General features: G+C 43.5%; 1 protein-coding gene across 1 annotated transcript in view; it reads right to left on the reverse strand.

The window, feature by feature from the left end:
- LOC139368002 (wings apart-like protein homolog) overlaps positions 1-24596 on the reverse strand; it is a 44916-nt gene that overhangs the window by 13999 nt on the left and 6321 nt on the right. Inside the window, exons 3-12 of the mRNA XM_071106475.1 lie at positions 21364-22072; positions 20731-21074; positions 17786-17910; positions 12902-12994; positions 11817-11987; positions 10060-10196; positions 9777-9888; positions 9413-9646; positions 5440-5551; positions 20-117 (exon numbers count right to left, since the gene is read on the reverse strand). Coding sequence (XP_070962576.1) covers positions 20-117; positions 5440-5551; positions 9413-9646; positions 9777-9888; positions 10060-10196; positions 11817-11987; positions 12902-12994; positions 17786-17910; positions 20731-21074; positions 21364-22072 — 2135 coding nt within the window. The remainder of the gene's footprint in view (positions 1-19; positions 118-5439; positions 5552-9412; positions 9647-9776; positions 9889-10059; positions 10197-11816; positions 11988-12901; positions 12995-17785; positions 17911-20730; positions 21075-21363; positions 22073-24596) is intronic.

Genomic DNA, 24596 nt, shown 5'->3' on the forward strand with positions numbered 1-24596 from the left:
CATTAGTATGTGTACTCACGCTCTCCAACACCCGTAGACACCTCTCAGCTCCCCACAGTGACGCCATCAGCTTCTCCTCATCATCCTCGTGGCGCAGGTTCTCCACACATTCTTTTACTGCAGAAACAAGGAAAGTCGGTTCAACCACAACCACCTAAATCAGGTAAGAGTTGGACCAAAACAATGGAAACGCCACGTCATGGCCACGTCCGCCCTTGGAGGATAGATCCAACATCTCCTCATTGCCTGCCATCAAAATGTGCCTACAAAACATTTGCTAAGTTGCATTAGCTAGTGCTAGTCGGTTGTGCCTGCGCCAAAACACCGGTATTTATCATCCTATAGCTTTGTTCTCCATCTTTTTAAATAGTGAGCTAACATGTTTTCAGCACTTTTATTTCCATGACTGACCAAAATGAAATTTCTCCTGCCCTCTCATCTCTGCAGCATACATAGTGAGCAATATGTTTGGAACATCGAATCGCAGTATCGAATCGCAACACATATAGAATCGTGTGAATCTCAATACATACGGCATCGAAGTATGGTAATAATATATTGTGAAGTCCTTGTCAACTCCCGGCTCCATTGTTTATATGTGTATTTCACATTACGTTGGGGGTAAAAATCTGACTATAATGCTGGTATGGATGGCTCAGTCTCCATAGCAACGGCTCCGCTTGGGCTGCTCTGTTCAATGAAGAGACATAAGAGAGCAGTTAACGACTTGTCACTCAAAACTCCGACAAAACTCAAGGAACATTTTCTGTGAAATAATCTCCCTCTACATTTCACAAGGTTGAAGCACTTCTTGCATCATGTTCTGATCTTAATTAGACATGAAGATATCACTTAACCAGAGCAACTTGAACAGACCCTACCCGGCCCTAACCTGCTGTATAATGTCGGGGTCCGTTGGGCTCGGGGAGCAGAGCTCTAATGTCAACCCCAATACGTTCATGTCATCGCCACCAATCAACTGCATTACACCTAAGAAGGACTTCAAATACCACCAACGATTTCCAGTGGTGTAAAGTACTTAAATAAAAAAATGACTACTTAAGTCGTTTTTTGGGGCACCTGTACTTTATATTTGAAAATTTTACTTCACCAAATTCCTAAAGAAAATAATATACCTTTTACTCCATACATTTTCCCGACACCCAAAAGTATGTTACATTTTGAATGCTTAGCAGGACAGGAAAATGGTCCAACCCACGCATTTATCAAGAGAACGTCCCTGGTCATCCCTTCTGCCTCTAATCTGACAGACAAGATTTTGGAGTGCTATCCAAAAAAAGAAAATTGCTTAATGTAAGAAATTTGAAATGATTTACAATTTTATTTTTGATACTTAAGAATAATTAAACACAAATCATTTCACTTTAGTAATATTGAGTCATTTTCTAATAAAAGGTATCTTTACTTTAAGTATGATAATTGGGTACTTTTTCCACCACTGCCGATGTCTAAATCATAGCTATGCCACCAGCTTATCCGAAGAGGAGTTAGCATTTAGCAAAAAATGCTAAATCTGAAAATTACAACTTAGAAATATTATGGAGTGAAAACAGCCAAATAGGATTTTAACCAGACTGTGGGCCTCTAAAAACACAAATACAGTGGCTTGCGAAAGTATTCACCCCTTTGCCATTTTTCCGATTTTGTTGCCTTACAACCTGGAATTGAAATAGATTTTTGGGGGTTTGTATCATTTGATTTACACAACATGCCTACTACTTTGAAGACGCTAAATATTTTTTTTATTGTGAAACAAACAAGAAATAAGACACCAAAACAGAACTTGAGCATGCATAACTATTCACACCCGCAAAGTCAATACTGTAGAGCCACCTTTTGCAGCTGAAAATCTCTTGGGGTATGTCTCTATAAGCTTGGCACATCTAGCCACTGGGACTTTTGCCCATTCTTCATGGCAAAACTGCTCCAGCCCCTTCAAGTTGGATGGGTTCCGCTGGTTACAGCAATATTTAAGTCATACCACAGATTCTCAATTGGATTGAGGTCTGGGCTTTGACTAGGCCATTCCAAGACATTTCAATGTTGACCCTTAAACCACTTGAGTGATGCTTGAGCAGTATGCTTAGGGTCATTGGCCTGCTGGAAGGTGAATGTTCATCCCAGTCTCAATTCTCTGGAAGACTGAAACAGGTTTCCCCTCAAGAAATGCCATGTATAAAGCGCCATTCATCATTGCTTAAATTCTGACCAGTTTCCCAGTCCCAACCGATTAAAAACATCCCCACCGCATGATGCTGCCACCACCATGCTTCACTGTGGGGATGCTATTCTTGGGCTGATGAGGTGTTGGGTTTACGCCAGACATAGCGTTTTCCATGATGGCCATAAAGCTCAATTTTAGTCTTATCTGACCAGAGTACCTTCTTCCATGTGTTTGGGGAGTCTCACACATGCTTTTTGGCGAACACCAAATGTGTTTGCTTATTTTCTTCCTTTAAGCAATGGCTTTTTTTCTGGCCACTCTGTGGAGTGTACGGCTCAGTGGTCTTATGGACAGCTACTCCAATCTCCGCTCTGGAGCTTTGCAGCTCCTTCAGGGTTATCTTTGGTCTGTTGCCTCTCTGAATAATGCCCTCCTTGCCCGGTAAATGCGTTTTTGTGGGCGGCCCTCTCTTGGCAGGTTTGTTGTGGTGCCATATTCTTTCCATTTTTTAATAACGTATTTAATGGTGCTCCGTGGGACGTTCAAAGATTCAGATATTTCTTTTTATAACCCAACCCTGATATGTACCTCTCCAAAACTTTGTCCCTGACCTGCTTGGAGAGCTCCTTGGTCTTCATGGTGCCGCTTGCTTGGTGGTACCACTTGCTTAGTGGTGTTGTAGACCCTGGGGCTTTTCAGAACAGGTGTATATATACTGAGATCATGTGACAGATTGCACACAGGTGGACTTTAACTAATTATGTGACTTCTGAAGGTAATTGGTTGCACCAGATCTAATTTAGGGGCTTCATAGCAAAGGGGTGAATACATATGCATGCACCACTTTTCCGTTTTTAAATTGAAATTTTAAAACAAGTTACTTTTTCATTTCACTTCGCCAATTGACTATTTTGTTTATGTCCATTACATGAAATCCAAATAAAAATCTATTTAAATTACAGATTGTTATGCAATAAAATAGGAAAAACGAAAAGGGGGATGAATACTTTGGCAAAGCACTGTATTGACAGATTTGATTAATATCCACCTCATTTGACCAGCTTTGTTTTGAATAGGCACCAATCACTGCGTCCGTGTTCTATCCCCCAACAGTCTGTGTTCCATTGATCTCTTATCCCCATCCATTCATTGTGTTATGGAATAGGTTAGGTAGATGGCAGACCAGCTTACTACCACTTCCACACTCCATTTCCCCTGGTGGCAGCAGCAACCATGTCCAGACGTTGAGCCTGGTTGATAAGCACTTTAGGTGCTGCCAATTAGGGTGATCGTGACTAAGTGTCCAAGCTGTGGGTTTGTTTGGTGGCCATTTCATTCGATGTTCAGTCATGCATTGCTCTGATGCCGGAAAATGAAGGAAATTCACATGAGCACCACAATGTCTACTCCACCCATGCTCTACCAAGGTTTCCCAGCACACAGCTTTGACCCACTACAGTAGCTATGTTAGTCTATTGTACTTCAAACGATGTGTAGGCAGGTTGCGTAAGATAAAGTCTCAAACCATTGGTCTCTCAAGTCTCCACCGTTCTCTTCTCCGTAGAAGCAAGACGTGCGCACTCGTACACACACACACCACACTCCCCGTCTATAGCCACTCAACAAAGCTCTTTTAAGAGCAATGTAATAAGTGAAAATAAGCACAGACCGTGTGTGCACTGGTGTGTGCTGGGGCTGGGAGCAGGGTGTCAAAAAAGGCAAACCCAGGACCTTCAGATCTCTGTGACACACACAAAAACAGTCACACAGCCAACCAGGTTACCATGCATGGCATCATCCTTTGAATACGCAAAGGTCACGCAAGCAAGCAGTTTGTGTTGTTTAACCTGGGTGCACTCCCACCCCAAGGATACTTTTCACTTAGATGGCAACTTCAGGTTTTAGAGAACACATTGAAAAGTAACTTGACACTGATAGTCAGCGCAACACATGGATTACAATGACATTAAGAAAATTGCATTGACAGAGGGAGTGTACTGAATCAATGCATAAGGTAAGGGCTGTATAACATTAGCTAGCTACATGGCTAAGCAAGCCAAATTGACCAGTGTATGGAGTAACGTTAGCTAACGTAAGATGAACACCACACATTGCGTGTTTTATACATTAGCAGCGTGGCAGTTTCCCAAAGTTTGGTGTTGACTATGAACTTTACATACTTTAGCTAGCTGGGCTTTGTGGAAGAATGTCAAAATACAGCACACGTTAGAGCCTTGTTGGTTTCTAGCTAGCTAACGTTCCTGGCTAATGTTAGTTGGCTACCTTACTGGCAATATAGCGAATATCCTTGGCTGCTCTTATTTGTGTTCGTGCTTTGATTACATGTAAGTGTCAAGGCCAACAGTTTAAAACAGATGACTTCAGCCATGTGAAAAACCTTCCATAGCAAAATAAAGCTAGCTTCCTTTGCTTGTTGCTTGCCTCTCATCCAACTGGTGTTAGCTAGCTAATAGCACTGTTGCTGCGCAACCCAACTGCTTTCGTCCGGTTTTCGAACTCAGTTTCGGCTGAAAAGACCTTAGCATTGTCAGAAATGCTTTATCATTGTCAGAAATGCTAAACAAAGGTAGCACCTCCTTGGTTCTTAAAGACAGAAATGAGCACGTAAGGGATAAATTATACATTTAATAAAAACTGTTACACCTACAAACTTAGTCAATCTAAAAAAATGAAATCCAATGGTAACTTTATGTACGCTACATTCTCGTTTTAATTCAAAGTCTAGAATTTGAGCTAAGCGAGCGCAGAAAATACTAAATTGCTCAAAGTCTGATGTGTGGTTGTTGGTAACAGCCAGACTGCTCATGCCGAGAGGCAGTGGAGTATTTTGCCTCACTCCAATTCAATTGATTAGCAAATATTCAACATTGTGTCATATTGGCTTAGATATGATGGTAGGGAGATTTGAATTTAACATTGAGCTTCAACCAATGCCATATTGAACATTAGTATACTGCCACAGTGATTCCACCATTTGGGATCTCCTTGATTTCCCCACAGGTAGTCATGAGTGAGCTTCAACAGGGCTGTCTGTATCCAGACAAACACAATGAAAAAGTAACACATAAAATACTAATAACATTCAATACGAATAAATGTTTTGTCATACCAACAATGCATTTTGAATCTAATTGAATTGTCAGCTCCTAGGATCAGGGGAACCGCCCTTCGGGGTGTTTAGCCTAGACACAGAACACACAGTTTCAGGGTAACGTGGTGTAGGTCTAGCTCACCTTTATCCACTATGTGGTCCAGGCCTCCAAGAAGCCTTAGCTCCTCTTTAAACCAGTCCCCGGCCCGCTTGGAGGTCAGCGATAACAAGGTCTCCATGGCTAAATGCCCCGTCTGCGTTCGCAAACAGATACACAGGGAGTAATGAAAACACATTTACATCACACATACAGGGTATAAAATGGACATTACTGACCGTGTACTGTGATTCAAAGAGGCCAACTATGACAGACAATTACAGGAGGAGAAACAGGAACAAAAATATGACTTCCTTCCTTCCAGTGAAGGAGGGTGCCAGGAGAAGCTAGTTTGCATGCAGGTGGCGTTTGAATCCAACCAAAACAATACTGCCGTCTCTAATTACATTGTCGATAAAAATAAGCTTTCTAACACTATTAAATATTTTAAAGCAAACTGTTGAGCTCAAACGATAAGAGAATCTAATGATTAATTCAACATGGAAGCTAACAGTCTAACAGTCAGAAATATAAAGAGTGCTTAAACGAATGAAAATAAGTTGGAGGCATTGAGGTGAATGGTCAGTCTGCTCTCTGAAGAATAGGGGCTGCATCCCAAATGGCACCCTACTTTTGACCGGAGCCCTATGGGCCCTTGTCAAAAGTAGTGCACTACATAGGGATTAGGTTGCCATGTAGGACACCGACTACAACATCAGCAGAGAGGATATTTATAGAGGATGGGAGTGAAAAAAGACAAACATCATTACGTCTTCAGACGTTCAAATGAATCAGATCAAACTGTTTAAACTCTGCAGTTTGCCAGACCCAATTCAAATACATGATTTCCATTGGCTCTACCGTGCAAAGCCATAGTGTCAGAGTCGACTGTTCATCCATTTCTACAAGGGGATAGGTCACCATTTTTTAAAAATGTATACATACAGTATCAGTCAAAAGTTTGGACACCTACTCATTCAAGAGTTGTTTTTTTTTACCATTTTCTATATTGTAGAATAATAGTGAAGACATCAAAACTATGAAATAACACATATGGAATAATGTAGTAACCAAATAAGTGTTAAATCAAAATATATTTTAGATTGTTCAAAGTAGCCACACTTTGCCTTGACGACAGCTTTGCACTCTCTTGGCATTCTCTCAATCATCTTCACCTGGAATGCTTTTCCAACAGTCTTGATGGAGTTCCCACATATGCTGAGCACTTGTTGGCGGCTTTTCCTTCACTCTGCGATCCAACTCATCTCAATTGGGTTGAGTTTGGGTGGTTGTGGAGGCTAGGTCATCTGATGCAGCACTCCATCACTCTCAATCTTGGTCAAATATCTCTTACACAGCCTGGAGGTATGCTTTGGGTCATTGTCCTGTTGAAAAACAAATTACATCCAATCTGGTTTGCGCTTAGTCGGACTGGTGTGTCGCTGCAGAATGCTGTGGTAGGCATGCTGGTTAAGTGTGTCTGGAATTCTAAATAAGTCACAGACAGTGTCACCAGCAAAGCACCCCCATACCATCACACCACCTCCATGCTTCACGGTGAGAACCACATGCGGAGATCATCCGTTCACCTACTCTGTATCTCAAAGACACGGTGGTTGGAACCCAATAACTCAAATTTGGACTCATCAGAACAAAGAACAGATTTCCACCGGTCCAATGTCCATTGCTTGTGTTTCTTGGCCTAAACAAGTCTCTTCTTATTATTGGTGTCCTTTAGTAGTGGTTTCTTAGCAGCAATTCAACCATGAAGGCCTGATTCATGCAGTCTCCTCTGAACAATTCGGCCTGATTGAGTCTCCTCTGAACACTTGATGTTAAGATGTGTCTGTTACTTGAACTCAGTGAAACACTTATTTGGGCTGCAATTTCTGAGGCTGGTAACTCCAATGAACTTATCCTCTGCGGCACAGGTAACTCTGGGTCTTCCTTTCCTGTAGCAGTCCTCATAAGAGCCTGTTTCATCATAGCGATTGATGGTGTTTGCGACTGCACTTGAAGAAGCTTGAAATGTTCCGGATTGACTGACCTTCATGTCTTAACGTAATGATGTATTGACATTTCTCTTTGCTTATTTGAGCTGTTCTTGGCATAATATGGACTTGGTCTTTCACCAAATACACTACCGTTCAAAAGTTTGGGGTCACTTAGAAATGTCCTTGTTTTTGAAAAAAGCACATTTTTGGTCCATTAAAATAGCATCAAATTGATCAGAAATACAGCGTAGACATTGTTAACGTTGTAAATAATGACTATTGTAGCTGGAAACGGTTGATTTGTAACCGAATATCTACATAGGCGTACAGAGGCCCATTATCAGCAACCATCAGTCCTGTGTTCAAATAACACATTGTGTTAGCTAATCGAAGTTTAGCATTTTAAAAGGCTAATTGATCATTATAAAACCCTTTCACAATTATGTTACCACAGCTGAAAACAGTTGTTTTGATAAAATAAGCAATAAAACGGGCCTTCTTTAGACTAGTTGAATATCTGGAGCATCAGCATTTGTGGGTTCGATTACAGGTTCAAAATGGCCAGAAACAAAGAACTTTCTTCTGAAACTCGTCAGTCTATTCTTGTTCAGAGAAATGAAGGCTATTCCATGCGAGAAATTGCCAAGAAACTGAAGATCTCGTACAACGCTGTGTACTACTCTCTTCACAAAACAGAGCATACTGGCTCTAACCAGAATAGAAAGAGGTGCACAACTGAGCAAGAGGACAAGTACATTAGAGTGTCTAGTTTGAGAAACAGACACCTCACAAGTCCTCAACTGACAGCTCCATTAAACAGTACCCGCAAAACACCAGTCTCAAAGTCAACTCTGAAGAAGCGACTCCGGGATGCTGGCCTTCTAGGCAGAGTACCTCTGTCCAGTATCTGTTATTTTGCCCATCTTAATCTTTTATTGACCAGTCTGAGATATGGCATTTTCTTTGCAACTCTGCCTAGAAGGCCAGCATCCCGGAGTCGGCTCTTCACACCTATGTGAATAATCCAATAAAAATCCTTTGTTTCCAGCTACAATAGTCATTTACAATATTAACAATGTCTACACTGTCTTTCTGATCAATTTGATGTCATTTTAATGGGGAAAAAAAAGAAGAAAAAAAATTACAAAAAAATCAGCTTTCCTTTCAAAAACAAGGACATTTCTAAGTGAGCCCAACCCTACCATGTCACAACACAACTGATTGGCTGAAACGCATTAAGGAAAGAAATTCCACATATTAACTTTTAACAAGGTATACCTGTTAATTGAAAAGCATTCCAGGTGACTAAGCTGGTTGAGAGAATGCCAAGAGTGTGCAAAGCTGTCATCAAGGCAAAGGGTGGCTACTACAAATATATTTTGATTAGTTTAACACTTGGTTACAACATGATTTAATATATGCTTCTTCATAGTTTTGATGTCTTCGCTATTATTATACAATGTAGAAAGTAGTAAAAATAAAAACCCTTGAATGAGTAGGTGTCCAAACATTTGACTGGTACTATCTATATAAAAATGTTATTATAAGTCATGTTTTTTTGTTAACGGTTACAGATACTGACTGAGGGTTTTTCCACCCAACAACGCAAAAGAGACAGGGCGGCAGGTAGCCTAGTGGTTAGAGCGTTGGGCCAGTAACCGAAAGGTTGCTAGATCAAATCCCCGAGCTTACAAGTTAAAAATCTGTCATTCTGCCCCTGAACAAGGCAGAATGACAGCGTAGACACTGTTCCTAGGCGGTCAAATAAGAATTTGTTCTTAAAGGTTAAATAAAGGTTAAACAAAAAGACAGGAGGACAGAGGGTTGCAGCTAGCCTCCATCCTCTAAGCAAAAACCAGGGTCGTATTCATTAGGGAACCAAATGGAAAAGAACAGACAAACCGAGAAGGACCACCTGAACTTGTCCAATAGGAAACAAAAAAAAGTGTGTTTTCCTTTACATAACATTTGTAGTTGCATATGAATATGACCCAAGGAGGACTATCTCTACGGGAGACCCGTACCGTGATGTTCTCCAGGTCCAGGTGCTTGTTGTGCACCGTGTCGCACAGCTTGCGGATCTTCTCCTTGACCTTTGACATCTCCTTGGTGGTGAGCTGGTCGTCCTTGACCACTGAGTGGTCCCCATCCAGCTCCAGCAGGCGGATCATCAGGTCTAGACTGGCCCGGTCCAGGTCCATGTTGAGTCTGTCTCGGCTCAGTATGTACATCAAGCTAGCTGTGCACAGGGACAGGTTCTAGAGGGGGGAGGACAGAGAAAGGATATGTGAACCTGATATCCTGACTTTTTAAAGTGTCGTCCACAGATCTGACAGAAACCAAGTCAAGTCAGCCACCATCTCTGAAGAGGCAGGGGGCTTCACTTACCGGGTGCTGTGGGGCGTCGTTGAGTGTCTTGAAGACCTGGGCCACCTTCCCCCTGGCCCTCAGATGCATCCTGAAGCTGGGCATGGCACACCTGGTGGCCAGGCTAATGACACTGCAGGAGAGGACAGATAAATACTGTTTTATTGAATTGAACAGAGGGGGGGGGGGTCACTGCCTCTGCAAGATCATCAAGCTCTTTACTGCCATGAATCATTACCTTAACCATAATGAAGATGCCAAAGAATGTGACCCTGTATCAGCAGTTAGTGGAAACTAGCCTTACCTAAGGCAGCGTGTGTTGAGGGGCTGGCCACTCTTCAGGCCGGTGGCCAGGTACTCGAAGTCGTCGGTGAACTCCTGGTTCTCTCCAAACTCCACCACGTCGTTGAAGTGCTTGACATGCTGGACTACCGTGTATAGCTGGGACAAAGAGTTGTTGGGTTCATCAAATCACATAACGTAGGTACTAGATCGAGCTTAGAGCCCAGTCCTGCTATTCCCAGCATCAGAGCTATGCACCCACCAACCGCCTGCCTTGTTGGTCAGGAGCCAAGACCACAAACACAAGACAGCAAATGAAACTGCAGATGGAATTTAAAGATGTGAGATACTCATTACACTGCTCCTGCCTATGGAACTGCCCACACTGCAGTTCCTAGAGGGGCTCACACTGCTTAGCATGCAAGACACCTCTGTAATAAGATAAATAACTACAGATGGTTACATTAACCACTGTTTAGCGATTCAAGGATCCTGCAGTACTGTCTTATAGGAGGTATGGAGTAATCGATACACAGCCTCAGAATTCACTGATTCGTTTCAAGAGGCTATTTCTAAATAAGATGAATTACACCTGACCAAACAAGATATGTCTGATCATTATCCTTTCAGTTGAATTGGTGCTTTTGTTTAACTACATTTTCAACATTGTAAACCAGGTCCCATATTCATTAGGTGATCAAGGATCAGGTCCCCCTGTCCAAATAAAACTTATTCATTATGATCTGGAAGGCAAAACTGATCATAGATCAGCACGTTTAATCCAAGATGATTGATACATACAGCCCCAGGACAATCGCTTGTGTTTTTATAGGCTGTACTTCATAGATACTGAGATCCAGACACAACCTGTGTTTGAATACCCATACTGACATACTACATACTTAATGAGTATATATATACACACACACACAATGTACTAATTAGTTAATTTTAGTATACTGTAAACGAACGGTATCGTTTCAGTTGAGTGTACTAGCGCTGCACCTGTCTCCCAGAAGTTGATGCTGTCGCTATGCAACCTCTTGTTAGCATAACAAATTACTAGCTAGACATTTTACAACTTCGGGTGCATTCTTCAATTCAATCTGGAGTGCCAGAGTGCGCTCTGGGCGTTAGTAAATTCATCAGTTATTCTGAGCTCTGGTACACTCGAGAGTGACGAGAGTGCTTTGAAATCAGAGTAGCTAGCCAGAGCGAATTTACGAAAGCACCCAAATGTCCATTGAGAACACACAACTATACCACTTAAGAATGACTGGAATAATCAATAAACGTTGGGTAGTTAGTTAGATAGCATATAGTTAATATACTGGCAAGTTAAATGCATTAGTAGCAAACTAACGTTAGGTAGCTAGCTAAAATACCGGTACATACTGCTGTAATGATATGCTATGTGGCTAGTAACGATAGCCTAGCTAACAGATTGTTAGCAAACATAACGTGGAAGGTAATTTACTTGAAAAGTCATTCTTTTATTTGTCAATTATTGACAGCAAAGAATTTGTATCGGCTCTCGTTGGACTTCAGCTGCATATTTTACACCGTTTTCTGAAGAATTACATTACAGGCACTAAAAACATGGAAATAGTGTCCACTGTTAGTATTTAATACGACATCCTGGAGCTTTTGGCATTCTAACTATATCCATTCTATGACCAATAAGCATACTACATACTAAATTTACCTCAAATAGTACGGTTAGTATGAGTATTCGAACACAGCTACAGTGATGGGCTGCCAGGTAGAACAGAAGCTCACCTCCTTGTGCTCTTTCCTACATTTCAGTGCAGTGACGATGTCCTGGTAGGGCTCAGTGGGGAACGACACAGACTTGATAACTTTGGGAGGCGGGCATGGCGGTGCCTTGAACAGGCCATCGTCTTTGTGAGAGTTAGTAGAGTCCTTGCTGCCCCCGCTTGACTGGCTAGCCTGGTAGATAGAACGAGAAAGAAACGAGAGAGAGAGAGAGAAACAAGAGAGGATAAGGAAGGTGTGTGTGTGTGTGAGAGAGAGTGAGAAGGGCAGAAGTAGAGAGTGGGTCAGAGGGAGACAAGCAGAACCACACAGCCACCTGCTCTCAGCTCAGTACACGGCGCTGCTGCTGATTCATGCTGTTGAACACCAGCCAACAGCCTCCTGCCCCTTACATAAGGCCAGATAAGGCCCAGTAAAAACACTCAGTTTCACACCACACACAGGCTCCGAGTCTCTTCTAGCAGTTTGAGGGAAGGCAAGGGATGAGGGAGTTAAAAGGACCTGTAATATATGGCTAACATTAAGGATAAGGAGGAGCGTTCAGAGCGGTACTAACATCATTGGTAAGACGGAGGAGCGTTCAGAGCCGTCCTAACATTATCGGTAAAGAGCGTTCAGAGCTGTGATGCATTTTTAAAAGGATAATGAATTCCAGGAAATGGCACGGTGCCACACATGCATCTAATGACATATGGAAAATGAATCAGACGCAGGGTGCATCCTAAAATAGCACCTGAGTGCACTATAAAAAGGGAATAGGGTGCCAATTGGGACACAACATGAAGTAGAGTGGCCTTAAGGTGGTAAACCACAGTGAAGAGGCCAACTGGAGCATCGTTTGTGGTGGAGGGAGGGTGAGAGTGAGGGTGGAAAGGGAGTGTCGCATGGAAGTCGAGGGCATGGAAAATTGCATTAGTGTTCACCATGTTGCTGGTACTTGAACAGAGAGAGCAAGAGAGAATGAGACAGAAAATGAGAGTTTGTGGTGCAGTGGATAGGCAGGCTGATGGGAGTGCCAGGTCTAGTATTTGGCGTGGGGTTGGTGGGTGACACCCGTAACTAGGGTGGTGATTGGGGGGGTTACTCACGGGTGCAGTGGTTGAACGGAGTAAAGGTGGCGGGGGCAGCTCCTCTGGCTCTCTGTTCCAGTGTCTGGCATTGTACACAGCTTTAGTGGGAGACTACAGGTGAAACAGAAAAACACGAGGTAAGTCCATCAGGTTACTTCACATTCCATCACAGTTCAGCCCTTCCTGCTAGAACAGTGTTACTTAGAATACATCAAATGAGAATCATTGATCACCACACACTACAGCCCAACTGCAACAGTATGCTGTGTTTAAAAACAACTAAGCTTATTCAAAGTACAGTCAATATCTCCTAATTCGAGGTGATTTCTGATACTAGACGTGATCTCAATGTCTTGGAACATAGCACCTCAATTCACTCGTCAAAGTAGAGCAGGGGTTCCCAAACGGTGTTGTGCAGTTTAAAAAAAAATACGGATAAGAAAGTATGTACGTGTTCATTCGAGTTTTATCTTTCAAAATATTTTGTAGCATAAACCGTTCAAAAGAGAGCCATATTTGTAGGAAGAAAACAGAAACGGCTGTTCACTATAACCGCATCTAGCGGCTACCGGAGGTGACTGATGTAACCCCGGTTCTATGAACCAAGGACAACTTTTCCCTCGCACCCCCATTTAGAGAGAGACGATAGAGAGAGAATATACAGAGAGCGGATTGGATACAAGACATCAGCCTTTGTTGGTTCCTATAACAAAGAAGCCCCAGGGAGAGAGAGAGAGAAACTAAATGAATGCCTATTAAACCACCAGAGGCAGTCAGGACTGCTCAAACAGCAGGACTGACTGGAGACAACAGCCAGCGCTGTGTACATACACACACAGGCATGAGTATGCACACAGTCACGTAAACCTCCTCTCTGCTTAAAGGGAGCCTATTGGCTCAGCCTGTTGCTGGGATATTAATAATGAATCAAAGAAAAAGGAGAAATAAAACAGACATTGTTGTCTGAGGACAGAGCACTGCAGGAAACAATGAATGGAGACGTTCATTTAGGCCCTCTACTCTTAACAATGATCCTAATCAAGAGGACACAGACAGGAAGATTCAACGCCCACCCCGCACCCCACCCCCATGGGAGTGTGAGCTCATGACAAAAGGCATTTTCTGTAAACATGGGCACTTATCGGTCACGCGCGCGCACACACACACAAAAACACGAGAAGGTCAGATACAAGGAAATGAACACTTGAGCCCTCCCCAACACTGCCAAATTAAGTCATGTTTGACCAAGGCCCTCTGAGACTAGTGCAAGTAAACACAGACACAGACACTTAGCAGAAGACTGAGGAGCTGTCATTTACAGCTGTAGGTGGGGTTCAATTAAACCATTCAGCCAGCCATCAGCTGTTGTGCTCCAGGACCACTCAAGACAGTAACAGCAGCCCTGCTCTGGTCTTGTGAGAGATGGGCAATTCCATGATAACGGAAATACGCTGAGACTCCGATTTGTCACTTAAAAAAATAAATATATACCAATCAAAAAACATTTAAATCAAAGTTTAACCATAGAACAAGGACTACTTTTAACAACTTCCACCACTGAATATTTTACAAAAACATTTACAGGAAGAACTGTGCAGATACAAAGTTTGTCAATTGTCCAAAGTAGTCTTTGTGCATATAGTTGTATGCTTTGTTAAACTGAAATCAATCGTTTTTGTTTGGCATACATTGAAGTGAAAAATCGGAATCCCGGCTTAGTGATTCCGATTCCGTGGAACACACCACATGCAAACATACGTGTATGACTCATGACCACACCGTCTCACACACACGCCAATGCCGTTAAACCTCAAATGAGCCTCAGATTTAAAAGCTGTCGTTATAACACCAAAACAAAGCTGTGAAAGAAAATAGAAAAAAATCCACTTAATGTTCCTGCCAGCCATCAGCCAACCCAACCCTGGAAACCAGTTGGTTTTGTTAAAGACAATCACAGAACGTGTGGAAACAGACAGAGGGCATTACTATGTATGAATCCAACATGACAACCTACACCACACATACTTGTGACCAGGGCCCCTAAAGTACTTCATATATAAGGGAATAGAGTGCCATTTGGAATGTACACTACCACCAGCAAGGTATCTGACGAGATTATTGCCTCGTTCTCTACCGTATTCAGCCCAGTCTTCTACGCCATGCTGTCGGTGAGCCACTGAAGTCATTAAGCCAGAGTGAGAATGATTATGATGAGGAGTGGGGGAATGCTGGGACTTTAAACACCTGTGCATCTCTACCGAGGAGAGAATTGGGCTTGACACTATAAATAACCTGTGGCGCATTCTTAGGGTACTCTGCAGGATATTTTAACACGGTGATATGCCGAGAGAACGGCGTAACTGCCATATCCTGCAATATAGAGCAAAAAGGCCTTAAGACAAAAATGTATATATATATTATTTGGGGAGAACCCTGATTCTAATTGAATTACTTTTAACCGTCTGAAATGAGTCACTACCAACCATCATTAACACCCACAACAATAAACCCCGTGAGGAGAATAGCGCTCAAGGTAGGTTAAAAATGTCTTCCTGCAATCCAATGCTGCTGTTTTAATCGGGCCAGCACCACCCACCCAACCAACATGCATCCTGTTACCGATGCCTGGCCTGCAGAAATCATTTTCACGGCGCAATGAGAGCACACAAGCTCTCAGGTTCAACTGTTGCATGTATAAAAATGCCCAACATCCATCTTGTGCACAAACATTGGAGCTCAAAGCCAATCCAAGAGAAGGCAGGAGCCATAAGCCTCTCCTTAGGCAACAGGCACACAAACAGGAAGAGAGGTTGGTTCAGCAGAACCAGACACAATAACAGATTGAAAACAGGAAGAGGAATCCTAGAAAAATCTATAAAGCAATAATAGCAAGACTTTTAGGAGAGATATGGGCCAAATCACTGCCTGGGGACAACCACCAGGGAGATAGAGAAAAAACAGCCAAGTTAACTAGAGGACTGAGAGTGAGGAAGATGGACAGACAAAGAGAGTTGAAAAGAGTGTGGGCAAAATGAGAGTCAGTAGATGTATTATATCCATGATTAATGTAGGAGAGCCAACCTGGCTCAGAGTCTAGAAGTGTGCTGTGAACAGAGGGGAGGGAAGGGCAGCCTTGGAAGGTCCATAAGCAGCAGACAGAGCCCTAACCAGCCTGACAGAGAGCTACTCAATAAACACAACACACTCGCTGTTCAGCCACATCCACTCATCCAGACTGGAGCAGTGCTAGGTGGCCATATACAGAACTGACATGAATTAGTCAGAGACCACATGATAATGATGGTGGCCATTAAATCAACCTCGAACATCTGACAGCCGACATCAACAGATTGGCATACGGGCAACTCTACGGTAACAGAATGATGCGGAGACTCCAATGTTTCGCTTTAAAATGTACGTCAAAACCAAACTCCATGCACAAGGCACACCGAAAATTCGACAAAAACACATTTACTTTAAGCACAGTGCAGATGAAAAGCTTGGTAACAGAATGAAGGCACAAACCGTCATTCTGTTACCAAACTTTGCATCTGCACTGTTCTTCAAGCAAATGTGTTTATTTTCAAATTCAGTGGAAATTGTTATAAATTGTCCTTGTGCATAGCATGTTAAACTTTACAATCATTGGTTGTTGTTTGGCATACATTTTAAAGAGACAAATACAGAGGCCCAAAATGTACATACACAAATAATGCATCAAGCACAACTGGTTATGCAGAATGAAAGAGGGAATTGTTGGATTATTATGCAAAACAGCAGCATTTTTTCTGTCATTTGTAAGCAAACCGCATGAGAAGAAGATAGATTGTTATGCATCCAATTCAAATCGTTTTTTGTAAGGGTTCTTTAGTTACAGGCTATGCCCCAAATGGCAGCCTATTACCTACAAAGTGCACAACGGGGCCCTGGTCAAAAATAGTGCACTATATAGGGAAGCGTGCGCAATTCAGGACATGTCCATGTAAACTGCATGCGCCAGAGTGCCACTTCACTACCCCTGCATTTGGGCCAGTCGCAATAGAAAACGCTGCCTTTTGATGACTCATGAATAGCCAGGTCCTTTTGGAGGGCTATTGTTTTTCAAATGAGTTCAGCGCTTTTATTATTTTACTTGCATGGAGTACATTACAGGGCTATGTATGAGGAATCTCTGAGCAGAAAACACCTCCAAAGACTTGGAAGGCACCGTGGCACTCCACAGGTTTGTAGTAGCCCGAATGCAAAGACAGATTTATGAGAATACACCTAAAATGTGCAAGTTGCCTTCACAAATAATGACTATATGAACCATTGTATGACCTATAACCTGTACTTAACAACCTCAACACATAAAATGTGCCGGATTTTTCCACAAAATGATTTCACATTCCATTCTAAACATGGCCTTGGTCTTAAAGATCAATAGTGGAGCACTTACAGATGAAGTCCATCTAAGCGAGATTGGAGAGCGGGCATTACTGGTTCTCTGGATGAATAAAACATTAAATAAATGACGGTTGCTAGGTATGGAACTTCAGCTAAATGAATGGAGTCCCATAGGTGGGGGCGCTTCACACCTATTAGTACCTAGGACCAGAGACCTTCAGTGACAGCTCTCATCGCTCCATTCATCCACATACAAATAATCCAACAAGCCGTTTTGGCCTGGCATCTCAGCAGCGCATACATAGTGTAGTCTACTTATTCTCTGATGAACGTTCTGGGTCTAGTTCATTGGGCACCAAACATACTGAAACAGGGAGGGAACTACCTGACCATGTCCAAAAAAAAGAGCTTTTTTGTTTTCCGTTGGAAAACGTTTCACTGAGATGTGTCGCTGTGGCCTGATGAACGCGATCCTGGACTTGAGTACAGGGAGAGTTGCCATAGAACACTTCTTACCTTTTTGGGGCCACTGAAGATCTTCCTATTGGTCTCCTTGGATTTCTCCACCTGTTTTGCCTGAGGTCTCCTGGGCATCTCTAGGCCCACAGAAGCAGAGTTGTCCTCTGGGAAGTCCATCACATCTACAGGGGACATGCCAAAAGGTGTGTTAGAATAGGACGGGAACATCACAGTTCATTACCAAGTCCATAGAACTACATAAACAGAATCCTATCGTGAATTATAAGATCTGTGACGAAGACATTACTAGCCTAAATGGTTTGAGTATAGTAGATTTACATTTTAGTCATGTAGCAGATGCTCTTATCCAGAGCGACTTACAGGAGCAACTAGGGTTAACTCTCAAGAGTCGATGTTCGTGCCCCGCGGAAATCTAATTAGCGTCATTAAAAAAATCCACATCAAAATCCGTCAGGTTAAGCTAGACGTGTTTTTTTTATTTTTTAACATGGGCTGCGTCTCAATCCACTGCACTCGCCTGACGTCGGTACAGATGGTTTGCCAACTTCTGTCTGTAGCGTCCCAACAGTTTGGGCTACACACTAATCCCTCTATGGAAAGGTGAGTCTCTCACGAACATGTCGGTTGTTTTGCTCTAGGATGCCCACAAGCCTCTGAAGACAAGTCTAAAAGGCAGCCAGGTATCCATTTTAAAAAATGAATGGAAGTATATATGGAGATGCTTTAGGCACTAAACTAAGGGGTCAATACATGTAATAAATAAATGAAGTATTTCCCTCAGATATAAGACAAACACTCCCGGACGAACTTCCTTTTGCTTTTTTTGTGACCGTTTATCCATGTACAAAGCTGTTATTCAATGCATGTCTATGGGCTAATAGCAGCAAAGCCAAATTCAAGGGTTCAAAATATTTTGACAATTTTGTATACTTACAGCAGCCCTAAAATTCCAAATCAAATCACTAAATGATCGTTGGTAACACAATTCCTTGTTGGCTTAGTAGAAACCCATATGTTAGCTTTAGCAAGGTGTACACTACACGATTTATACTGAACTAAATATAATAACACAACAAAGTTAGGAGTTCATACGGAAATCAGTCAATTGAAATAAATTCATTAGGACCTAATCATTGCATTTCACAACTGGTAATACAGATATGGATCGATTGGTCACAAATACCTTAAAGGTAGGGGAGTGGATCAGAAAAACAGTATCTGGTGTGACCACCATTTGCCTCATAAATCGAAGCGTGACACATCTCCTTCACATAGAGTTATTCAGGCTGTTGATTGTGGCCTGTGGAATGTTGTCCCACTCCTCTTCAATGGCTGTGCCAAGGTGCTGGACATTAGAGGGAACTGGAACACGCTGCTGAACACGTCAATCCAGATCATTCCAAACATGATCAATGGGTGACATGTCTGGTGAGCATGCAGGAAATGGAACTGAGACATCTTCAGCTTCCAGGAATTGTGTACAGCAACATGGGGCTGTGCATTATCATGCTGAACGTAACGTGATGGCGGCAGATGAATGATACGACAATGGGCCTCAGGATCTCGTCAAGGCAACTTTGTGCATTCAAATTGCCATTGATAAAATGCAATTGTGTTCATTGTCTGTAGCTTATGCCTGCCCATAACACCACACCATCATGGGACAGTCTGTTCACAACGTTGACATCAGCAAACCGCTGATGCACATAACGCTATAAACATGGTGTGCGGTTGTGAGGCGGGTTGGACATACTGCTAAATTATCTAAAACAAGGTTGGAGGTGGCTTATGGTAAATAAATAAACATTAAATTATCTGGCAGCAGCTCTGGTGGACATTCCTGCAGTCAGCATGCCAAGTGCACACTCCCTCAAAACATGAGACATCTGTGGCATTGTGTTGTGACAAAACTGCACATTTTAGTAGTCTTGTCCCCACCACAAGGTGCACCTGTGTAATGAGCATGCTGTTTAATCAGCTTCTTGCTTTGCAACACCTGTCAGGTGAATGGATTATCTTGGCAAATAAGAAATGCTCACTAACAGGGATGTAAACAAATTTGTGCACAAAATCAGAGAGAAAGCTTTTTGTGCTTATGGAACTTTTCAGGGATTTTTTAATTTCAGCTCATGAAACATGGGACCAACACTTGGTGCGTTGATATTTTTGGTCAGTGTAGCTGTCCCAGACAACTGGGATGCTCGTTTAATGCGAGAGGTTCAGAGACGCAATCTGAGGGATACCAATCTCGTCTTCGAGCAGTTCCAGACGTCCCGATATTATCAAACATTTGATTTTATCCGCACAAAATCTGCAATGTTCCTGTAGTGTGATATGAGCAACAACAAGTTTTGAGAACGGTGATCAGCAATAGCCAATGAGAGCTCACCAAAAAAAGCCAGTGAGATGACATTGTTTCGCATCAACCAGAATGTGTAGACTCGAGCTGGAGCGATGACTAGTACAAGTATGCGTTTGTACTTGCCTTTAACCAAAGCCAAAGGGTAAAATCTTTACAGTTCTGAAATGTACAAGCAATGTTATTCAATTCAAAATGTTTGCTAGATATTTCAACTCCGTATGGCAAGCGTGAATGTCTGAGAATGCTTATGCTACTTTACTGCACAGCTAGTAGCTACGTTAAATCTAAGCACATCCTTGTTTTTGTGAGACAACTTGGTATCTAGAATCCTCACAACCAAGTGAAGAATCGTGCAGTGTGATCCGCCTGTGCCACATCGTTTAGTGCGCACCACTACGTTAGCAAGACAACTACAGGAAAGAAGGTTGTTTAACGCGAGAAGCTCAGCGACGTTAGGATTTTGAAAGTTGTGTAGTGTCCACCAGGCTTTAGAAGTGTGTGTGTGTGTGCAGAGAAATCCATGTTCTTGAAATTGACCTTGACTGAGTCTGCCCTGTACCGATGCTGGTCTGTGTGTGTGTGTGTTACTACTGGCCTCGCCTGAGGCCCAGTGCCTGACCTGAGTGGCTGCTGGTCCGACTGTCCAGCTCCTCGCTGACGGACAGGGGGCTGTCCACCCTCATCTCCATGGCAGCAGCGGAGGCAGCATAAGCTGTGGCTGCAGCCGCGGCAGCCCTTTTAGCCTTCCTCCTCTCTTTGGCCTGGGAGCCCTCGTCTTCGTCGCTGTCGCTGCCGCTCATATCGTCAAAGCCAAAATACTTGATCTTGTAGTTGGAGCTGCCGGATGCCACAGGGTCGGAACTGGCTTCCTCCTGGGTGGCACCACGGCCCGCTTCGTTTTCCTCAAAGCCAAAAAAGTCCAACTTGGTGTCTTTCTTGGTCTTGCTCTGTGTGGGTCTGAACCTGGTAGAGAGAAGCAGAGAGAGAAGTTAGAACAACCGACACATATCCAATGTCTGAGCAGGTGCGAGATATTGACGGATGCATGTTTATCAGGAAAATAGAACAATCCAAACACACATTTGAGAGCATAGCCTATACTGCAGTGTGCAGATTATTCCCACAGGGGGAGAGAAACATACCTCATTGTTATGACTCAGTGAAGGGAGCAGAAATAGCCCAAACATCATAATCTAACAACAACAGTGATTATCCCAGTCTAGCGGTAAGTAGGTAGGTAGCAGTAGATCACCTGGTGGGTTTAGCTGGTGCTGGTTCGGTCTTCTTCCTCAGGCGGCCAGTCTCTCCCTGGTCTGTCAGGGGGGCAGCCACGGCGGCAGCGGGGGTGTATTCCTCCATGACCCTGTCCTGAATGGTGACGTTAAACACCGACAAGCAGGACGGGTGAAGCACTGTGAAGTCTCTCGTCCGCCCGCGGCCCGCCTGCTTGCTGCTGTTCTCTGTATTGTTGGTCTCGAGAGGGCCAGATCCGGGCCCACTACTGAAGGCTGTACTGGTCCTAGTACTACTGGTACTGTCAGAGTCCCCGGCCTGCTTGCCTTTGTTGGGCCGGCGGTATGTCCGGCAGTGGGTGCTGACCCTGAGCAGAGACTGGGAGTAGTCCTGGGACTCGGAGGGCTCGATCGGGATCTCGAAGTCCCCCAGGCCCACAACGTCACTGGGAGTGGGCTCTGTGGAGGTCTTGTCCTGCCTGGCCAGACTGAGACCATATCCCCACTCGCCACTCCACATTGACGAAGGGGGGCTTCTGGGGGGCTCTGGGGTGGGCCCCAGACCCATCACTGCGTCCCAGTTGTCGTAAGAGTCCTTGGCCTCGCTCTTTAGGGTGGTGGTCTGCGCAATAGGCTTCTTGTCACTTTCCGAGGCGTTGCAGTACCATGAATAGCTGTGTTTTTCCACAGTCGCACCCTCGCTGGACCAGCAGGGTTGGCTTGGCTTGGCTGGGGGGGGGGGGGGGCAATCTATTAACACAGTGTATTAGCACCACATTTTAAAAGTGCAATATGCCAAAATCGCTCTGGCATTTCCTGGTTACTAAAATTCTAATAATAAGACTAATTTCAGTTTGTGACACAAAACAAGTGTTTAGAACCATTGTACCATCTAAAACGCTGTGAAATATACATTTATAAATCAATTTAAAAATAAATATAATTCAGATGTTTGAAGCTGGCGTACAAAAACGAAAGTAAAAGACGCAAAAACTAAACATAAGAGAATAATAAAAATAGCACACATACAGTGCATTTAGAAAGTATTCAAACCCCTAGACTTTTTCCACATTTTGTTACGTTACAGCCTTATCCTAATTTTTTATTTTTTTTTAATACCTACACACAATACCCCATGAAGAAAAAGCAAAAACAGGTTTATAAATCTGCACAAATGCGTTAAAAATAAATTAATGACATATACATAAGTATTCAGACCCTTTGTTGACCCTCAGTACTTTGTTGAAGCACATTTGGCAGCGATTACAGCCAAGTCTTGTGTACGATGCTACAAGCGGGAATTTCACCCATTCTTTTCGTCAGATCCTCTAAAGCTCTGTCAGGTTGGATGGGGAGCATCGCTGCACAGCTATTTTCAGGTCTCTCCAGAGATGTTCTATCGGGTTCAAGTCCTGAAGCCACTCCTGCTTCTTGCCTGTGTGCTTAGGGTCGTTGTCCTGTTGGAACCACTCTGGAGCAGGTTTTCATCAAGGATGTCTCTGTACTTTGCTCCGTTCATCTTTCCCTCGATCCTCACTACTCTCCCCCAATCCCTGCCGCTGAAAATCATCCCACAGCACGATGCTGCCACCACCATGCATCACCATAGGGATGGTGCTAGGTTTCCTCCAGACGTGACGCTTGGAATTCAGGCCAAGAGTTCAATCTTAGTGTCATCAGACCAGAGAATCTTGTTTCTCATGGTCTGGTAAGAAGGGCAGGGGTGTATGCTTCATGATTAACAACTCATGGTGTAATAATCGTAACATACAGGAACTCAAGAGCTTTTGTTCACATGACCTAGACTTCCTCACAATCAAAAGCCACCCATATCTCCCAAGAGAATTCTCGTCGGTTATTGTCACAGCCATATATATCCCCCCTCAAGCCGATACCACGACGGCCCTCAAGGAACTTCACTGGACACCATGCAAACTGGAAGGCAACATTTATTAGAGCTAGGGATTTTAACAAAGCAGACGTGAGAACAAGGCCACCTAAAATCTATCAGCATATTGATTGTAGCACTCTTGCGGGCAATAGACTGGATCACTGCTACAATAACTTCTGCGATGCATACAAGACCCTATCCCGCCCTCCCATCAGCAATTCTGACCACGACTCCATTTTGCTCCTCCGGTCCTATAGGCAGACACTCAAACAGGATGTACCTGTGACGAGAACTACTCAACGCTGGTCTGACCAATCGGAATCCACGCTTCAATGTTGTTTTGATCACGCGGACTGGGAAATGTTCCGGGCAGAGAATAATATCTATTTAGACTCTGTGAGTGAGCTTATAAGGAAGTGCATTGGAGATGTTGTACCCACTGTGACTATTAAAACCACTCCTATCCAGAAACAGTGGATAGATGGCGGCATTTGCGCAAAACTGAACGCACAAACCACCGCATTTAGCCATGGAAAGAGGACTGGGAATATGTCCGAATACAAACACTGTAGTTATTCCCTCCACAAGGCAATCAAACAAGCAAAATATCCATATCGGGACAAAGTGGAGTTGCAATTCAATGGCTCAGACACGAGACGTATGTGGCAGTGTCTACAGGCAAATACGGACTACAAATAGAAAACCAGCCTGCTTTGAGGAAAATACAGTGGCCCCGACGCGGTCCGCTATCAAGGAGTGGGCTCTCATTCTCCGACGTGAGTAAGACATTTAAACGTGTTAACCCTCGCAAGGCTGCCATCCCAGACGGCATCCCTAGCCACATCCTCTGAGCATGTGCAGACCAGCTGGCTGGTGTGTTTATGGACATATTCAATCTGTCTCTATCCCAGTCTGCTGTCCCCACATGCTTCAAGATGGCCACCATTGTTCCTGTACCCATGAAGGCAAAGGTAACTGAACTAAATGACCACCGCCCCGTAGCACCCACTTATGTCATGAAGTGTTTTGTGAGACTAAGGATCATATCACCTCCACCTTACCTGCCACCCTAGACCCACGTCAATTTGCATACCGCCCCAATAGGTCCACAGATGATGCAATCACCATCACACTGCCCTATCTCATCTGGACAAGAGGAATACCTATCTAATAATACTGTTCATTGACAACAGCTCAGCAATCAACGTCATAGTACCCTCCAAGCTCATCACTAAGCTTGAGGCCCTGGGTCTCAACCCCGCCCTGCGCAATTGGGTCCTGGACTTCCTGATGGGCCACCCCCAGGTGGTGAAGGCAGAAAACAACATCTCCACTTCGCCGATCCTCAACACTGGGGCCCCA

This window comes from Oncorhynchus clarkii, chromosome 16 (genome assembly GCF_045791955.1).
Source record: "Oncorhynchus clarkii lewisi isolate Uvic-CL-2024 chromosome 16, UVic_Ocla_1.0, whole genome shotgun sequence".
Lineage (NCBI taxonomy): Eukaryota > Metazoa > Chordata > Actinopteri > Salmoniformes > Salmonidae > Oncorhynchus > Oncorhynchus clarkii.